Raw genomic sequence first — 17,847 nt, 5'->3', positions numbered from 1 at the left:
CACAAAATATAAGGATTAGTGTTTTAAAACTTTAATTTCTATCTAAAGTAAGTACTGAATAAGCTTCAAATTTTAAAAGAATGCTGGATATTCTATTGGTTTATAATGCTATCTTTTTATTTTTTTGGAGACAAGGTCATGCTCTGTTGCCCAGGCATGAACTCTTTTAACCTTTTTAAAGGGGTTGCTGAGAATTTTATAAAAGCTATGAACCTTCTTCCAGAAAAATGTACATACATACAAAATTTTACAAACTATTTTAGAAGACTGACCAACTTACCTAAAAACTTTAAAATTTAAACTTGTTTTAATTCTAAGTTGAAAATACCATACCACTGAATACGTGATATAGGTGTACAGATAACACTGTAATGAACTAAAGTAATGAAATAAACAAGAAACTTGAGGTTTTAGCCATAAACTTCATAAGTCAAACATTTCTTGAAAACATTCTAAGTGTTATAAAGCAGTGAGTCACACTATGCAATGGTTTTAATCTTTTTTTCTCTCTAAAGACAGATTTATATAATGAAAAGAACAGCCACATCACTAGCGGCTCTTCACACTTTTATGTCAGGCAACTTAAAATACAGGGGAAAGTACAAGGTACCAAACCAGTAGAAACACTGCTTTCAGGGGAGCATCATGTAGTTCCTACTCCACTGAGAGCAGCTGGACCAATAGCTACCTGCCTTTTCTCTTTTGGGCCCCTTGTCCCAAGCATGGACAATAAAACCACATGGTCAAGAACACCCCACATGTCAGCTGGCCCTTGCATACTTTCTCCATGCAATATCATTTTCTATTTGCTCTTCTTTGCTTCCTCTCTCTCCCAGCACAGAACTGCATAGCCTAGCGATAATCTCTATGCCAAAATCACACTTTTTATAAATTAAGAATTAAACAAAGAATTTGGCACTTAGAGATATAAGACATCTCTGACAAAAAATGTCACTTCTTCTGATTAGAGGGAATGATACCTATGAAATCCTAGTAGGAGTTGAAAACATTCTACCCTGGCCAGCACGCCTGTAATCCCAGCAGTTTGAGAGGCTGAGGTGGGTGGATCACCTGAGGTCAGGAGTTCGAGCGAGATCAGCTTGGCTAACATGGTGAAACTGTCTCTAATAAAACTACAAAACCAGCTGGGCATGGTGGCGCATGCCTGTAATCCCAGCTACCCGGGAGGCTGAGACAGGAGAATCGCTTGAACCCGGGAGGTGGTGGTTGCATTAAGCCAGGATCTCACCACTGCACTCCAGCCTGGGTGACAGGAGTGAGACACCGTCTCAAAAAAAAAAAAAAAAAAAAAAAAAAAAAAAAATTCCCCCAAAATACAGTATTAACAGATTATGGTCACAAAGATGTCTGCCTTTCAAAATGATCTAGCAAGAATTACATGAAGAGTTTATCACTTTGAACTCTAGATTGCTACAAAAATAAGCTGCTAGTACTTTAAGCTTCCACCTTGACCACCTTACTTTTCCTTCAGTTAAGGAATCTCATACTCATGCAATTTTGCACAAATGTTCTTCCCAAAGACATTATTTATGAGTAAATACGTTTTGTTCTAATGTTCTCATTGCCATGAAGTCAAATTTATTTAGTAAACATAACCATCTTCATATACTGAATATAATGTATTACTGGGGCAATAACAATAGTATCCTTTTATTCTAAAAAGTGTGCTGGTTTAGAGGACAAAGTTACCGATTTTAAAAACCCAAGATCGAATAAAGCAAAATGAAAAGATTTTGCCACTGCTTTAAAATGCAGCCCAGAATTAGGTTTTGTCAGTATTCTGCAATCATGTCACAGAAAATATTTACATGGGACCAGGCACGGTAGCTCATGCCTGTAATCCCAGCACTTTGGGAGGCCAAGGCAGGTGGATCACGAGGTCAGGAGATCGAGACTATCCTGGCTAACATGGTAAAACTCCATCTCCACTAAAAAATACAAAAAATTAGCCGGGCATGGTGGTACCTGTAGTCCCAACCACTCAGGAGGCTGAGGCAGGAGAATAAAGTGAACCCAGGAGGCAGACCTTGCAGTTAGCCAAGATCGCACCACTGCACTCCAGCCTGGGTGACAAAGTGAGACTCCGTCTCAAGAAAAAAAGAAAATATTTACGTGGAAGGAAACTACTTATGTTGAAAATGTATTCAAATTTACTAAGGTAATAGGGTTTGCTAAAATTTAGACTTTTGAATTTCAGGCTTTAAAAGTTTTTAGCTAATTATCCCATATTTATGAAACATATATTAAGCAACCCCTCTAGATGAACAGAGCCTCCCTCACAAGTATTTTTTTTTAACATCCTTAAAATAACTATAGATTCTCAACATCTTCTGTTCTAGAATGACTTCATTTACTTGTCAATACTTTGAACATTTCTTCCTTTCCGGCAATATTTTAAAATTTAACTTATATCCATATCCTCTTCTGCATATTAAACTTTTAACTCAATGATGACTTCAAATCCTCAACCAGTTTTTCAAGCATTACGTCCAACCTGAGTAAGTTTGTCTAGTTCTCCAAGCCAGGCTCCAAACATTTTGTCCAGGTCCTGATCTTCCTTGTCACTGTCTTCTTCAGCACCATGATCAATTTCTTCATCTGATAGCTGCTCCATCTGAAATACAGACATTTGTGTAGAATGAATAGTAAGTTACAGGTTTAACTTGAAAAATTATGCTGTATATGCTCTGATATATTATTAGCCTCTGGAGTCAAATCTTGAAAACTAGAAATTACATTCTAAAAGAAAATCTTAAGTCATTAATGCAGACAGTGTTGACAAGTGAGTACAAACAAAGAATAAAGTTTCAATTTTTTTAGGAAACTGTAAAAGAAAAGCCAACAGTATCAAATTATGACCAGAATCACATTACTAAAAAATTTAACAGAGCACTCCTTTCAATCAGCAGAGGACATAAGAGTAGTATAGTTCTCTCCACTACTAGATCCTAGGACACCCAAACACCAAAAGGAAGCCATTTCAGAAGACTTAATGGAAGAAGTTATTGTCCTGTTTATTCTGTAAAAATCTGTTTAGATATCAATAGGTATCCCACAAAACCTGAGTCCAACAAGTATTTAAGAGAAAATTTGACAAAACAAAAATCTTAATCTAGTTTTGTTTCTATTCTATCCTCTTACCCTCACTTTCTATCCCATTTGTCTTCTTTCTCTACCTTACTTCCTCATCAGTTCCAACAAAAGGAGGAAACAGAATTGAAAACTTCTAAATCCAGATCTAAATCCTATATGTGGTGACTTTTCAAATATAAGTCCCTTGAAAGAAGAAATTATTTTCCTTCTTCCCACTAATAAAATAGTGTGAGCGGGCGCAGTGGCTCGCGCCTGTAATCCCAGCACTTTGGGAGGCCAAGGCGGGTGGATCACCTGTGGTCAGGGGTTCGAAACCAGCCCAGCGAACATGGCAAAACCCCATCTCTACTAAAAATACAAAATTGGACGGGCGTGGTGGCGCATGCCTGTAATCCCAGCTACTTGGGAGGCTGAGCCAGGAGACTCACTTGACCCTGGGAGGCAGAGGTTGCAGTGAGCCGAGAACATGCCACTGCACTCCAGTCTGGGCAACAAGAGTGAAACTCCATCTCAAAAAATAAAATAAAAAATAAAATAAAATAAAATAGTGTGGTATCTGACATGGAACTTGCACATTATTTTGGGAAGACGGGAAGAAAAATTACATAAAACAATGTAAGATCAATAACTGATTAATTTGATAAATATGAATATTTCAACATTAAGGGCCCTAGGAAATCTTCAAATAAACATTTGCTTTGCTTAACCAGTCAGCATATTCCAAAATTAAAATTAAACTCAGGCAGGCATGTTAGTATGAACTTGAAACAAATTAAATGCTTTTATTTTTTTCAAGTTAGCAGATTATAACCCCTGGTTTACAAAGTTATGGTAGGTATTTTATGTTTCTTAATATCATAGTTACTAAAATCTGATAAAATGTTATTTCTGGAAGAAAACCCAGCATATTCCTAAGTTATTTGACCACAATCCCTTTTCTTTCAACTTCTGTCCCAGGGACACAATGAGTATCATCACCATATGTTACATTAAATACTCCTGACTCACATTTCTAAAACACGAATTTTGTTACGGTAGATCTAGGCAATATTTGGAATATAGCCTGTCAGCTGGTTTAAGCAATTCCTCCAAGATTATATAGTGCATGGGCATTCCATTAAAAAAGATACGCCTAATCTTTACGAGCTTGATATACATATGCCAGGGTATCAATGAGTCCCTTCCAAAATTCAAGTGTTGCCAATGTGATAGTATTAAGGGGTGGGGCCTTAATAAAGCCCCATAAAGCCTCCTTCTTTATTAAAGGTATTAAGGACTTTATAAAAGAGATTTCATGAAGCACTGGTTACCTTGTTCTTCTACTCTCTGCTATGCGAGGGCACATCTCGTGCCTCCCTGTGGAGGAAGCCAGCAACAAGCCCTCACCAGACGCCAAATGTCAGTGCTTTAATCTTGTACTTCCCAGCCTCCAGAACAATAAGAAAATTAATTTCTGTTCTTTATATATTACCCAGTCTCGGGAAGCACACGACTGACATCTTCAAAGAAGCAATCCACAAAATTATATCTGGGATCCTTAAAGATTAGAAGACAATGTAAGGAATCTAATTATCTGACAAGGTATCATGAAGTTAAATTTTCAATCTTATTTCACTATACAAACTTTTGCAGAAAGGGTCAAATGTTGCAAAATTAAACTGAATGTATTTTCAGATGCTGAAAATCAGATCATCCCTCATTCAATTACTTAAGGGAAATAATTTTCTAATTTTCCTAATACTGGGAAGAACCACAGCTAACCAATATCTCTAATAAATATATCTCTAATAGAAACTGGTAATTTCCATTTCTTAATCTTTTATCACTGAAATCATATATAAACCAGGTCATTCTACCCTGGCAAGTGAAAATAGATCTACCAATTTCCCAATTCATAAATCTGATTCTTAAAAGATTTGGTTTTTATAATTTGTAACTATTATTTATAAGATTTTATTCATTACTACATAATTGATAGGTCAATCTCAATAGAAACTTGGTATCAGAGTTCATTAAGCGATCTACTGATGAAAAACATAAAATGTTAGTGAAAAGAAAAACCTTGGCCGGGTGCAGTGGCCCATGCCTGTAATCCCAGCACTTTGGGAGGCTGAGGTGGGCGGATCACGAGGTCAGGGGATTGAGACCATCTTGGCTAACACGGTGAAACCCTGTCTCCACTAAAAATACAAAAAAATCAGCCGGGTGTGGTGGCAGGAGCCTGTAGTCCCAGCTACTCGGGAGGCTGAGGCAGGAGAATGGGGTGACCCCGGGAGATGGAGCTCGCAGTGAGTGGAGATCACACCACTGCACTTCAGCCTGGGTAACTGAGCGAGACTCCGTCTCCAAAAAAAAAAAAAAAGAAAAGAAAAACCTCATCTGACCAGATGACTTAATTACTCAAATAGTTGCTAGTTTGAGAACACCAAGGAGCAGTAATAGCCAGTTTTCATAAAGAGGGTTAATAAGTAACATAATTTGGAACATACTTGCTTTTACTCCCTAATCTTTGAAAGTAAACACACTGGAATAACCCAGAAAATATCCTAGGAGGAATTCTGTTTTGAGATAGTGATACTTATTCTTAGTTACATTTTATATTTCTTAAGTACATTTAAAATAACTGGGCCTGCAGCACTGTTGTCCAACAGATACCATTATGTCACTATTGGCAGAGATAGCAGCTTTAGTAACTTTAATGAGTATTTTAGGCAATAATACGCAAGGCACTGGATTTATGGTGACTATATTCTCCATAGTAAAAATCTGGTCACATGATAGAATATTTAGATGACTCATCATCAGGAAAATCTGTGATGTATGAACATAACACACACTAAGAGGAAGTTACAATCAAAGAGAACAGGGAGAGAACATTAGTCATAGCCCTCCACGAACCATTGTGATAGGTAGGTATTATATCATTCCCATTTTATAAATGAGGAAAGCTAATCAGAAAGGGTGGCAAGCTCCGTTCTTGGAGAAGGGCTTAGAGGACAGCACTCCAGGTTCACTGTTTCAAACAACACCTCCAATTTCAGGCATCTTACAGATAGGGCTTCCATATTAGATATCATTTAAACCAAGAGTTCATATTTTAAAAAATGATTTTAAAAAAGGTTTAAATCCTGGACTGCTGAGAACAGACTGTAACTGCCCATAAGAAAATGGCATACTGGGAAAAATAAAACAACAGGAAAACAACATTATAAGATAAGTATAAAATAGTTCAAAATAAAGAAATAATTTAAATTACAATGGAGTCAAAGAGAACCACAGTCATGTGCTCATAATGATGTTTAGATCAATGACAGACTATTTATACAATGGTGGTCCCATTAAGTATTTTTACTGTATCTTTTCTAAGTTTAGATACCATTGTATTGCAATTGTCTATAGTGCTCAGTACAGTAACATGCTGAAAGGTTGTAGCCTAGGAGTAATAGGCTATACTCTATAGCCTAGGTGTGGAGTAGACTATACCACCTAGGTTTGTGTAAGTACAATTTATTATGCTGGCACAACAATGAAATTATTTAATAAAGCATTTCTCAGAAAGTATCTTCATCATCAAATGACACATGACTGTACAGACACTGCATCCAAAGCTAGTGTGTTTTAAACTGAGTTTTTTCCTACTATTCAAACAAGCTACTTGGGTTTTAAAAATCCCTTTAAAATTTTCATTTATAGTTTTGTTTTATCTAGACTACTACTGCAGACTTAAGGAAAATATCACTAGAGAACAATGACAGCAATGACAGAGAAACATAAAATTAACAGAAAGTTGAAGTATCTATTGAACATTAACCACTTACGTTACTTTTGCCAATTCTGTCCTATTTTCAATTTGTCCCTATGTGGACTAGTTTAAAAAAAAAAAAAAAAAAAAAAACTGGCTGGGTGCAGTGGCTCACACCTGTAATCCCAGCACTTTGGGAGGCCGGGGAGGATGGATCACCTGAGGTCAGGAGTTAGAGACTAGCATGGCCAAGAAGGTAAAACCCCGTCTCTAGAAAAATTAGCCAGGCATGGTGGTGGGCGCCTGTAATACCAGCTACCTGGGGGGGCCAAGGCAGGAGAATCGCTTCAACCCAGGAGGCAGAGGTTGCGTGCAGTGAGCCAAGATCGTGCCATTGCTCTCCAGCCTGAGCAATGAATGAAACTCCATCTCAAAGAAAAAAAAACTTAAGTAACTTACTCGGAGACTTTCCAAAAAAGACTTATGTCCTATAACATTTCTTAAAGAATTCACAATCTAAAACACACTCTCCATTCTCTAAATGCTGACGTTGATGAACCTTGTTCTCCAATTCCCCAATAGAGCATAATTTCCATTAACCATACACATCAAATGAGGTACCCCCAGACATTTGCTTATAGGCTCGGCACCATCTTGGGTCAGCAAATCTAGTAGGGAAATGCAATCCTTCTTGCCAATTCCTTGACATCCACATCCTACCCATCCTAAAAATCGTTTGTATTTTAACTGCTATATATCGCCAAATGAATCACAAGTCTAAACCTGAATTTTCTAAACATAATGCCCCTACTAGAAACAATGACATCAGAAAATAATCTAACAGTCAACTGTCCTTCCAATCAAAGGGAAGAAAAATGAAAGAAAACAACTTATAAATCATCAAAAAAAAAAATTGGATTTAAAAATAGCTTCTAACATAATGCTCTTCCTTAATGGTATCCAAATAGACCCAAGGAAACTATAATGCATACTATAACAAATCCTATTAAATTATTCTATGATTATAGTATTAGGTACTTTGGGGGGAATATATTGAGGTTCTACTTAAATTCCGTGCTCCATTACACATAAGGGAAACTATGTCCTGAAAGAGTAAATGTACCCTACTACAAATAAAGTTTACTCCCCAAAGCACAGATGTACTGAAGACAGAATAAAATCCAAAGTCATTCACAGACTGACAATGGCCTGTCCAATCCTAACCTTCAGTGACCTCTCTTACCACCCTCCCCTTTCCCTCCTCCCACTTCCAGCAACACTGTACTGCTTGCTGATCCTTGGAACAAAGACTTGCTCCAAACATCCAGCATTTTCAATGCCAGATCCTTTGACTGGCACTCTCTCCTCCAGATAGCAGCATGGCTCACTCATTCAAGTCTGCTTAAATGACCATTCTACCAAAAGAGTCCACCTTCCTTGATACTTCCGGTCTCGTCTGGTTTTATTTTTCTTCACAGCACCGATCACCATCTGTCCCACCATCTCTCTTCTTCCACTAGAAGGAATGCTCCAGAGTGGAGCAAGGACTTTGGTTGCCTTCTGTATCTACAATGCTTGCAATGGTGCCTGGCTTATAGCAGGTGTCATTAAATATCTGCCAGATGAATACCTAACATTCAAACACACACATATGGTTAAATATGATGCACATTTTTTGAAAGGTCTCTAAAGAGCTAGCATGGCCAAAATCCACACACACACAAAATCAATATAATAAAGGACAAACTCCCTTCCAAAGAGGTGCTCATGTGCATACATGAGCTTGAGAAGGGTATGCTAAAACAAAACAAAACAACACAAAAAACCCCACAACTTTTATTCATTCAACAAATATTTACTGAGTAGTTACCACAGGCCAGGCCCTATTCTAGGAACCAAGAATAAAGCAGTGAAACAAGTGAGATAAAGTCTCTTTCCTAGTGAATCCTTCGTCTACTGGCATGAAGAATGAAGGAGAGTCAGCTATAGAAATCTAGGGAAGAATGAGCAGAGAAAACAACCAAAGACTAAGGTAGGAATAAGCCATGTGTATTTAATGCAAGGAAAAACTTTACTATAGTTGGAACCCAGAGACCTAGTAAAAGAGTAGTAGAATCTGAAGTCAAGAGAGGCAGACAGGGAATAGAGCATCTATGACCTAGTAAACTTAGTAAACTTAGGGTTTTATTTTAAGTCCCTTCTTTATATATAAGCAGGGTCTTGGTATAAAGGATTTAATGCTTCTTAAAAAGATTACTCAAATTGCTTTTGGTGAAAAGACTGTAAGGATGGAAAGAACTAGACGAGACCAAGAAGACTACTGCAATGGTCCTGTTGAGAAATGATAAAGACCTCAACTAAGTTGATGGAGATGAACAACGGAGATAAAGACGATGATGATGATGATAGCTAATACTTATTGAATAAATATGGATAAGGCATTATTCCAAGTGTAGTATATGTATTAATTCATTTAACCCTTATAATAACCCTATAAAGTAGGTACTATTAAGCCATTTACTGATGAAACTGAGCAGGTACATAGTTTGCCATGGCTGCAGAGCCAGAATTCAAACTTAAGACAGTTACCACTACTACCCAGGTTCTTAACTATTGTATAATATTGTCTCTCCCTGAGATGAAATGAAGTAATGTGCAAACTTAGGATATTTTTCTGCAGTAAAGTCAAAAGAACTTAATGAAACACTAAATGGGGGGAGGGGGGCAAAGAAAAGAGTAATCAAGGATAATGCCTAGATTTCTGGTTTTAGTAAGTGGTGGTGATAACATCAACTAAGACTAGTGAGAAGCAAGTTGGGGGAAGAGGTGGATTCTGTTTTGAAGATAGAGTAGTGATGTCTAGCAATCATCCAACTAGGAAAACTATGAGGAAAGGTTAAGATTCAGCTGATAAGAAGGCTTAGTTTAATCTATTATTTTGAAACCATATTTATTACAGAAAAATCACAGAATACAGCTAACAATGATTTAACTAATATTTTAAACTCATTTACATGTAGTTTATTCATGAAAACAGAATAATGGAAGAATGATCTACTCCTTCTTATACACTGGTTGGTTTCATTTTACCAATAACAGTAAATAATTGTGCCCAATTATTACAGGTTAAAACCTGTATATAGTAAGCTCCACTATGCATAATGAAGCTATCTATTTCAGTATTCTTTAGTATGAAACAGTATTATTCCTGCTAAATTTTCCATAAAGTTATTTATTCAAGCCTATTTTCCCTATTAACCTTCCTCTCAGGAGATATTTTGGTTTACTATTCAATACCCTCATTGTAAAACAAAACAGTGATTATCAAGAAGGTTGAGCTTAGATTAGGGCTTTAAAATTTGGTTAAATACATTACATATAGGGCAATTATAAAGGGCAAAAGACAAGGTGTGTATTTTTGAGAAGGTCATGAGATTGACTCGAAGAGAACTACAGTGGGACCTTGAAAGCCAAGCCTATTTTTTTTTTGCCCGAAGCAACTGGATTCTCTTTTTTTTTTTTTTTTTTTTAATGATGGGGTCACCCAGGCTGGAGTGCAACGGCACTAACACATCTCACTGAAGCCTGGACCTCCCAGGCTCAGGCAATTCTCCTGTCTCAGCCCCCTAAGCAGCTGGGACTACAGGCATGCACAACCACGCCCGGCTAATCCTTTGTACTTTTTTGTAGAGATGGGATTTCGCCAGGTTGCCTTGGCCTGATCTTGAACTCCTAAGCTCAGGCAATCCTCTGGCCTCGGCCTCCCAAAGTGCTGGGATTACAGGTGTGAGTCACTGCACCCTGCCAACAACTGGATTCTTAAGCATAGAAGTTAAAGGGTCAGGGGCAGAAATGGCATTTTATAGAGAACGTAACTATGTATAAGAGTTTTTACACGCCTGTAATCCCAGCACTTTGGGAGGCTGAGGCAGGCAGATCACCTGAGGCCAGGAGTTCAAGACCAGTCTGGCCAACATGGCGAAACCATACAAGGGTATAGAGATGTGAGAACGACATGTTAGAACTCAAGTGACTTAGCATTTCTGAAGCATAGGATGGGTGGTGTAGACTCATGGAAAATGAGGCTAGAGAGGAAGAAGGGGCAAAATCCTAAGCCATACCAAAAACTTCGGACTTTGTATCCCGTAGGGCAATGTTATTCCAAATGTGGTTTGTTGATGACCTGCATCAAAATTACCTGGGGTGGATCTTTTAAAGTCAGTTTTAAAATGGCCCACTCAAGATCTACTGAATACTAATGTCAAGAAGATGGGGTATTTTCCACAAGTTACTCAGGGTATTGCTTATACCCACTTAAGTTTAACAAAGTATAAACAACTATGTTGTTTAATAATTACTGGGAGCTCTTACAAGACAATAAGTAATGCCATTTTGTGTAAAATTTTGTTAAAGGTAAATCTGGGCTCCTTAAATGAGTACTAGAATGAGTACTCTTTAAAACCATAAGGAAATTAGGTACCAAGAGGATACATCATTAACACACCCCAATTACTCCTCTTCCATTACAATAGTCTCATGCTTCCTCTCACAGTTATTCACTTGCAAATAAATTTTAGTTCTTTATTTCTAGTTATGTTTCAGTAGCTTTCTCACAAAAATGGTTTTAGAAACACCTCTTATGCTGTTCTAACCTGAAAAAAATAATTCTAAAGAAAAACATGCACTAGAGAAAGGGACAGGAGGGAGACGAAGACTTCCATGTTCAAGGAGTACCCCCAACTGTGCAAGTTACAATTGTTGCAAAATAAAAGCAAGAGGAAGGAAATCTAAATCAAACAAGAGAAACAATAAGAAAAAAAAAATGTTAAATTTAGTAAGGCACAAAAAGAGGAAGAGGACTCATCAAAAGGAGGAGAGAGGAAGTCAGAGCAGAGAAGGAAAAGGAAAGAAGTAGGACACTCATAACGTAAAATGGAAAGATAACTGTAGGGGATTAATTACTTATCAGATGGGGCAGTGCCTGGTATGTTTGGTTTCTTTCTGTCACGACCTACAACTACACTTATTTTAAAACAGGACCTTTAGTTCTGCTGTGAATGAAGTGCTATTATGTATAAATTGCCAAATGGAAACTGGGTATTTAATAAACAGTCTGGGAAGTTTTAAAAATGAATTTGCATGGCCAGGCATGGTGGCTCACGCCTGTAGTCCTAGCACTCTGGAAGGTCAAGGCGGGCAGACTGCTTGAGCCCAGGAGTTTGAGACCAGCCTGGGCCACATGGCGAGACCTCATCTCTTTAAAAAATAAGGACAATTTTATAGCTTTTGCTCTCAATTTATAAGGCAGACGAGTTAAAAAAAAAAAAAGAAAAGAAAAGTTAAAAGTTGCTGTTTATACACCCATCACTGAAGTTTCCTCTGTTGATTAGTGACCCTCAACAGAAAGGGCCTACAGAAAGGTTCTACTTAGGATCCAAACCTTCGAAAATACTCTGCGTACAGAGCATCAAGCTAAGCATTATGCAGACAAAAAAAAAAAAACAAAAGCAAAAAACAAATTCCATAACTTCAAAGAACATTAATGCTAACTGCAGGAGAGAGAACAGGGCTCACTGCAGCCTTGATCTTCTGGGCTCAAGCAGTCCTCCTGCCTCAGCCTCCCTGAGTAGCTGGGACGACAGGGGCAAGATATCTTAACAAATTATCTAGCAACAAAGTTCCTTTTGTAGACCAGTGCACGAAGCAAATTTAAAGGAAGTTACGGTCTCCTACGTGTTGAAAGGGACTAAGAAGGAAGTAATGTGCTATGCTCTTCAGATTCAGAGGCTTCATAGAAGCAAGCGTGAGTTAACTAGCTACCAGGGAACTTGCATGGATGGCCTGGTTCTCAAGAGTGAGCTGACACCTGGAACTCAGTTTTGTAAAATTGCCACATGGAACCAAACCTTCCTAGTAGAAAGGTATGCTATTCTTGGGCCAGTCATGGTAAATTCTTCTTTACCCAGAGGACAGAGAAGCACTAGGGAAGATGATTTACACCCTTATGCCATCTCTTTGATTTAAGCCTTCATTTCTGACAACCCAGGATGTAACTAACACATCCACTACATTATCATCTACATTAACTGTGAAGTAATTTAAGATCATATAATGAAGCATAAAAACAAACTAGAACTATTTTAACAGTTGGTAGAGACTGTAATGCCTAAGAGCTATTAATCAAATTCAAAGGCAATTTTGTTTAGGTTGTATTTATCAGGCACTTAAACGAACCCTTAGAAAAAGAATTCCTGGCCAGGCACGGTAGCTCATGCCTGTAATCCCAGCACTTTGGGAGGCCGAGGTGGGCGGATCACGAGGTCAGGAGATGGAGATCATCCTGGCTAACACGACGAAACCTCATCTCTACTAAAAATGCAAAACATTAGCCGGGCATGGTGGTGGCCGCCTATAGTCCCAGCTACTCGGGAGGCTGAGGCAGGAGAACGGCATAAACCTCAGAAGCAGAGCTTGCAGTGAGCCGAGATCACACCACTGCACTCCAGCCTAGATGAAAGAATTCCTAGGCTAAAAAATTAATTCTGTAAAAGAATTCCCTTTTACAGAATGATGAACCAGGCTGGGCACAGTGGCTCACGCCTGTAATCCCAGCACTTTGGGAGGCCGAGGCAGGCGGATCACCTTAGGTCAGGAGTCTGAGACCAGCCTAACATGGTGAAATCCCATCTTTACTAAAATTACAAAAATTAGCTGGACATAGTGGCTGGCAGGCGCCTGTAATCCCAGCTACTCGGGAGGCTGAGGCAGGAGAATCGTTTGAATCTGGGAGGCGGAGGTTGCAGTGAGCCGAGATCCGGCCATTGCACTCCAGCCTGGGCGACTGAGCGAGACTCTCTCAAAAACAAACAAACAAAAAACAATAAATATGAACCATATTTTAATGAGAATAAGCATAAGCATTCCTTTATTTACATTAGATTTTCATAATATTGGATATTCTTAATCCCCAAATAGGAACTCCCTATCTACATTAGTCTATTTTCATGCTGCTGATAAAGACATACTAGAGACTGGGAAGAAAAAGAGGTTTAACTGGACTTACAATTCCACATGGCTGGGGAGGCCTCAGAATCATGGCGATGGCAAGAGAAAATGTGGAAGAAGTAAAAGTGGAAACCCGTGATAAACCCATCAGATCTCATGAACTTATTCACTATCAGAAGATTAGCACAAGAAAGACCAGCCCCCATGATTCAATTACCTCCCCGGGGCCCCTCCCACAACACACAGGAATTCTGGGGGATACAATTCGAGATTTGGGTGGGGACACAGCCAAACCTATCATTCTGCCCCAGCCCCTCCAAATCTCACATTTCAAAACCAATCATGCCTTCCCAACAGTCCCCCAAAGCCTTAACTAATTAACCCAAAAGTCCACAGTCCGAAGTCCCATCTGAGACAAGGCAAGTCCCTTCTGCCTATGAGGCTGTAAAATCAAAAGCAAGCTAGTTACTTCCTAGATACAATGGGGGTACAGGTATTGGATAAATACAGCCGTTCCAAATGGGAGAACTTGGCCAAAACAAAGGGGTTACAGGGCCCATGAAAGTCCAAAATCCAGTGGGGCAGTCAAATTTTAAAGCTCCAAAATCATCTTCTTTGTCTCCAGATCTCACATGCTGGTCACGCTGATGCAAAAGGTCCATTTCCCATGGTCTTGGGCAGCTCCACCCCTGTGGCTTTGCAAGGTACAGCCTCCCTCCTGGCTGCTTTCACGGGCTGGCATTGAGTGTCTGAGGCTTTTCCAGGTGCACAATGTAAGCTGTCTGTAGATCTACCACTCTGGGGTCTGGAGGACAGTGGCCCTCTTCTCATAGCTCCACTAGGCAGGGTCCCAGTAGGGACTCTGTGTGGGGGCTCCAACCCCACATTTCCCTTCCGTACTGCCCCAGCAGAGGTTCTCCATGAGAGTCCCGCCCCTGCAGCAAACTTTTGCCTAGGCATCCAGGCATTTCTATACATCTTCTGAAATGTAGGCGAAGTTTCCAAACCTCAATTGTTGACTTCTGTGCACCCATAGGCTCAACACCACATGGAAGCTGCCAAGGCTTGGGGCTTCCATCCTCTGAAGCCACAGCTTGAGCTCTATGTTGGCCCTTTTCAGCCACGGATGGAGTGGCTGGGACATAGGGCACCAAGTCCCTAGGCTGCACACAGCACAGGGACCCTGGGCCCAGCCTAGGGTGTATATGTGTTTGTAGGTACGTCCACTGAAAAAGCCTGGTGGCAATGACACCCCAGTAGTAATTAATTGGCACACTTAGTTCCTAGTTTTTGGTTTCAAAGTACTGTATATACTCTACACAAAAAGTAACAGATACCTGGAGTAATAATTCCAGGGCTGGGCAGGGAAAAATAAAAACAAGATGAGCCTCTAGAACATCATCTCAAGAGGAAAAGTCCTCAATTAATGATAGGCACATGTCAAATGGACACAGGAACCAGCCTGAAGGCCCAGATCAGGGGCCTAATCTGTGAAAAGATAAATATTGAAATAAATTATGATAGAAACAAATTACAATCCACTGAATAAAATCCATATATTTATCTATTCTTTGAGATGAACTTCCATTCTTGGTTGCCCAGGCTGGAGTACAATGGCACAATCTCAACTCATTGCAACCTCCACCTCCCAGGTTCAAGCGATTCTCCTGCCCCAGACTCCCAAGCAACTGGGATTATAGGCGCCTGCCACCACACCTGGCTAATTTTTTTATTTTTAGTAGAGACAGGGTTTCACCATGTTGACCAGGCTGGTCTTGAACCCCTGACCTCAGGTGCTAAGTCCACCTCAGGCTCCCAAAGTGCTGGGATTACAGGCGTGCGCCACCGTGCCTGGCCATAAAATCCATGTTGAATTAAATAAAATATACACAGTAAGGAAGAAAGCTCTTTCTTACTGTAGAACGCCAACTAATTAATGTAGATGAAATGAAAAAAAAAATACCATTTTGCAACCACTGTTATAATTAAGTTTTAAAAAAATCAAGGCAAGAATCATCAATAGAGGCTAAAACCTAGAGTGAAAATTTGATGACATATATTCTCAAAATATCTCCCCACAAATTACTGACCAAAATATCATCACTACAGAGGCAAACCAATATCAGAGGGTTCTAGTTATAATGCATTGGGAAGGGTACAACATCATTCTGTAGTATTCCTGCAAAAAATGCAGTAACTGAATCAAATCATAAGAGACATTTGACAAAATAATTGGCCAACATTTTTCAATAATGTGATGGCTAAGAAACAAAGAAAAGCTAAGGAAATGTTCCATATTCAATGGAACTTAAAGAGACCTGACGACTAAATACAATGCTTGAACCTGGACTGAATCTTAGACCCAGGGAAAATATCCAAACATAGCCATAAGGACAATGTTGGAACAGTCGACAAAATACGATTGTGGATTACATCACAGTATGAATCAATGTTACATTTCCAGATTTTGATAACAGTACTGCAGTGACATAAGAGAACATCTTTGATCTTAAGAAATATACACTGCGGCCGGGCGCGGTGGCTCACGCCTGTAATCCCAGCACTTTAGGAGGCTGAAGCAGGCGGATCATGAGGTCAGGAGATCGAGACCATCCTGGCTAACATGGTGAAACTCCGTCTCTACTAAAAAAAATAATTAAAAAAAAAATTAGCCGAGCATGGTGGTGGGCGCCTGTAGTCCCAGCTACTCAGAAGGCTGAGGCAGGAGACTGGCATGAACCCCGGAGGCAGAGCTTGCAGTGAGTTGAGACAGCGCCACTGCACCCCAGCTTGGGGGACAGGGCGAGACTCCGTCTCAAAAAAAAAAAAAAAGAAATATACACTGGGGTTCACAGGCATGCACTACCACGCCTGGCTAATTTTGTATTTTTAGTAGAGACAGGGTTTCTCCATGTTGGTCAGACTGGTCTCGAACTCCCAACCTCAGGTGATCCACCCACCTCAGCCTCCCAAAGTGCTGGAATTACAGGCGTGAGCCACCACGCCTAGCCTGGAGGTTGTTTATATATTTTTCTTACAACTTTTCTGTACGTTTGAAATTACGGTTGTCCCTTGACACAGGGGGGACTGGTTCCAGGACCTCCACCTATACCCAAATCGTGCACACTCAAGTCCAGTAAACCCTCCATATACATTTCACATCACAACGATCCACGTTTGGTTGAAAAAAAAATCTGCATATAAGCAGACCCACACGGTTCAAACCTGTGTTGTTCAAGTGTCAACAGTATATCAAAATAAATTAAGAAAGAGAAAGATGAAGGAGGAGAGATAAAAAGAAAAAACAGTCTTTGGTCAGGCGCGATGGCTCATGCCTGTAATCCCAGCACTTTGGGAAGGCCCAGGCGGACGGATCACGAGGTCAGGAGATCGAGACCATCCTGGCTAACAAGGTGACACCCCGTCTCTACTAAAAAGACAAAAATTAGCCAGGTGTGGTGGCAGGCGCCTGTAGTCCCAGCTACTCGGGAGGCTGAGGCAGGAGAATGGCATGAACCCGGGAGGCAGAGCTTGCAGTGAGCCAAGATCGCGCCACTGCACTCCAGCCTGGGCAACAGAGCGAGACTCTATCTCAAAAAAAAAAAAAGAAAAGAAAAAACAGTCTTTACCCTCAGAAAGCTATAATTAGGAAAAGTGCTTTAATAAACAGATGATCTAAATTTCAGAAATAAATTTAAGGAAAAGGAGAAAAAGATAAGCTATAAAACACTTTTACCAAACTAATACGTTTAGTCTAAGGACACTGAAAATAATTGCGTATTTCTCCAAAATATGGTTTTTATTATGAATGCATATGTTCCCTTTCCTAAAGTATATTTGTCTTGCTTACTCAGTTAACCTTTTTGGCTTATTTGTAAAAACTTAGCATCTTAGAAAAATATTTACTCATCAGACATCCTTTCACAGATGCAAAAAAATTCACTTCTAACTTTTAGATTTAAAAACACATTTTTTTTTTTTTTTTT

The 17,847-nt window shown here is 39.4% G+C and overlaps 1 protein-coding gene across 6 annotated transcripts in view; it reads right to left on the bottom strand.

Moving 5' to 3' along the window:
- Nucleotides 1-17,847, bottom strand: part of LOC108537209 (ras-associated and pleckstrin homology domains-containing protein 1) — a 101,745-nt gene that overhangs the window by 52,266 nt on the left and 31,632 nt on the right. For 5 of the 6 annotated variants that reach the window (XM_017884377.1, XM_017884375.1, XM_017884378.1 and 2 more), the window contains exon 2: nucleotides 2,516-2,635. In XM_017884377.1, the coding sequence (XP_017739866.1) occupies nucleotides 2,516-2,635 (120 nt within the window). Of the gene's footprint in view, nucleotides 1-2,515; nucleotides 2,637-17,847 lie in introns of those variants that run through there. The other variant, XM_017884379.1, reaches the window with a different exon arrangement.

Source organism: Rhinopithecus bieti, unplaced genomic scaffold, assembly GCF_001698545.2.
Source record: "Rhinopithecus bieti isolate Rb0 unplaced genomic scaffold, ASM169854v2 scaffold_14229, whole genome shotgun sequence".
Classification (NCBI taxonomy): domain Eukaryota; kingdom Metazoa; phylum Chordata; class Mammalia; order Primates; family Cercopithecidae; genus Rhinopithecus; species Rhinopithecus bieti.
Note: the sequence above shows the minus strand (reverse complement) of the source record. Positions and strands in the feature narration are given on the sequence as shown.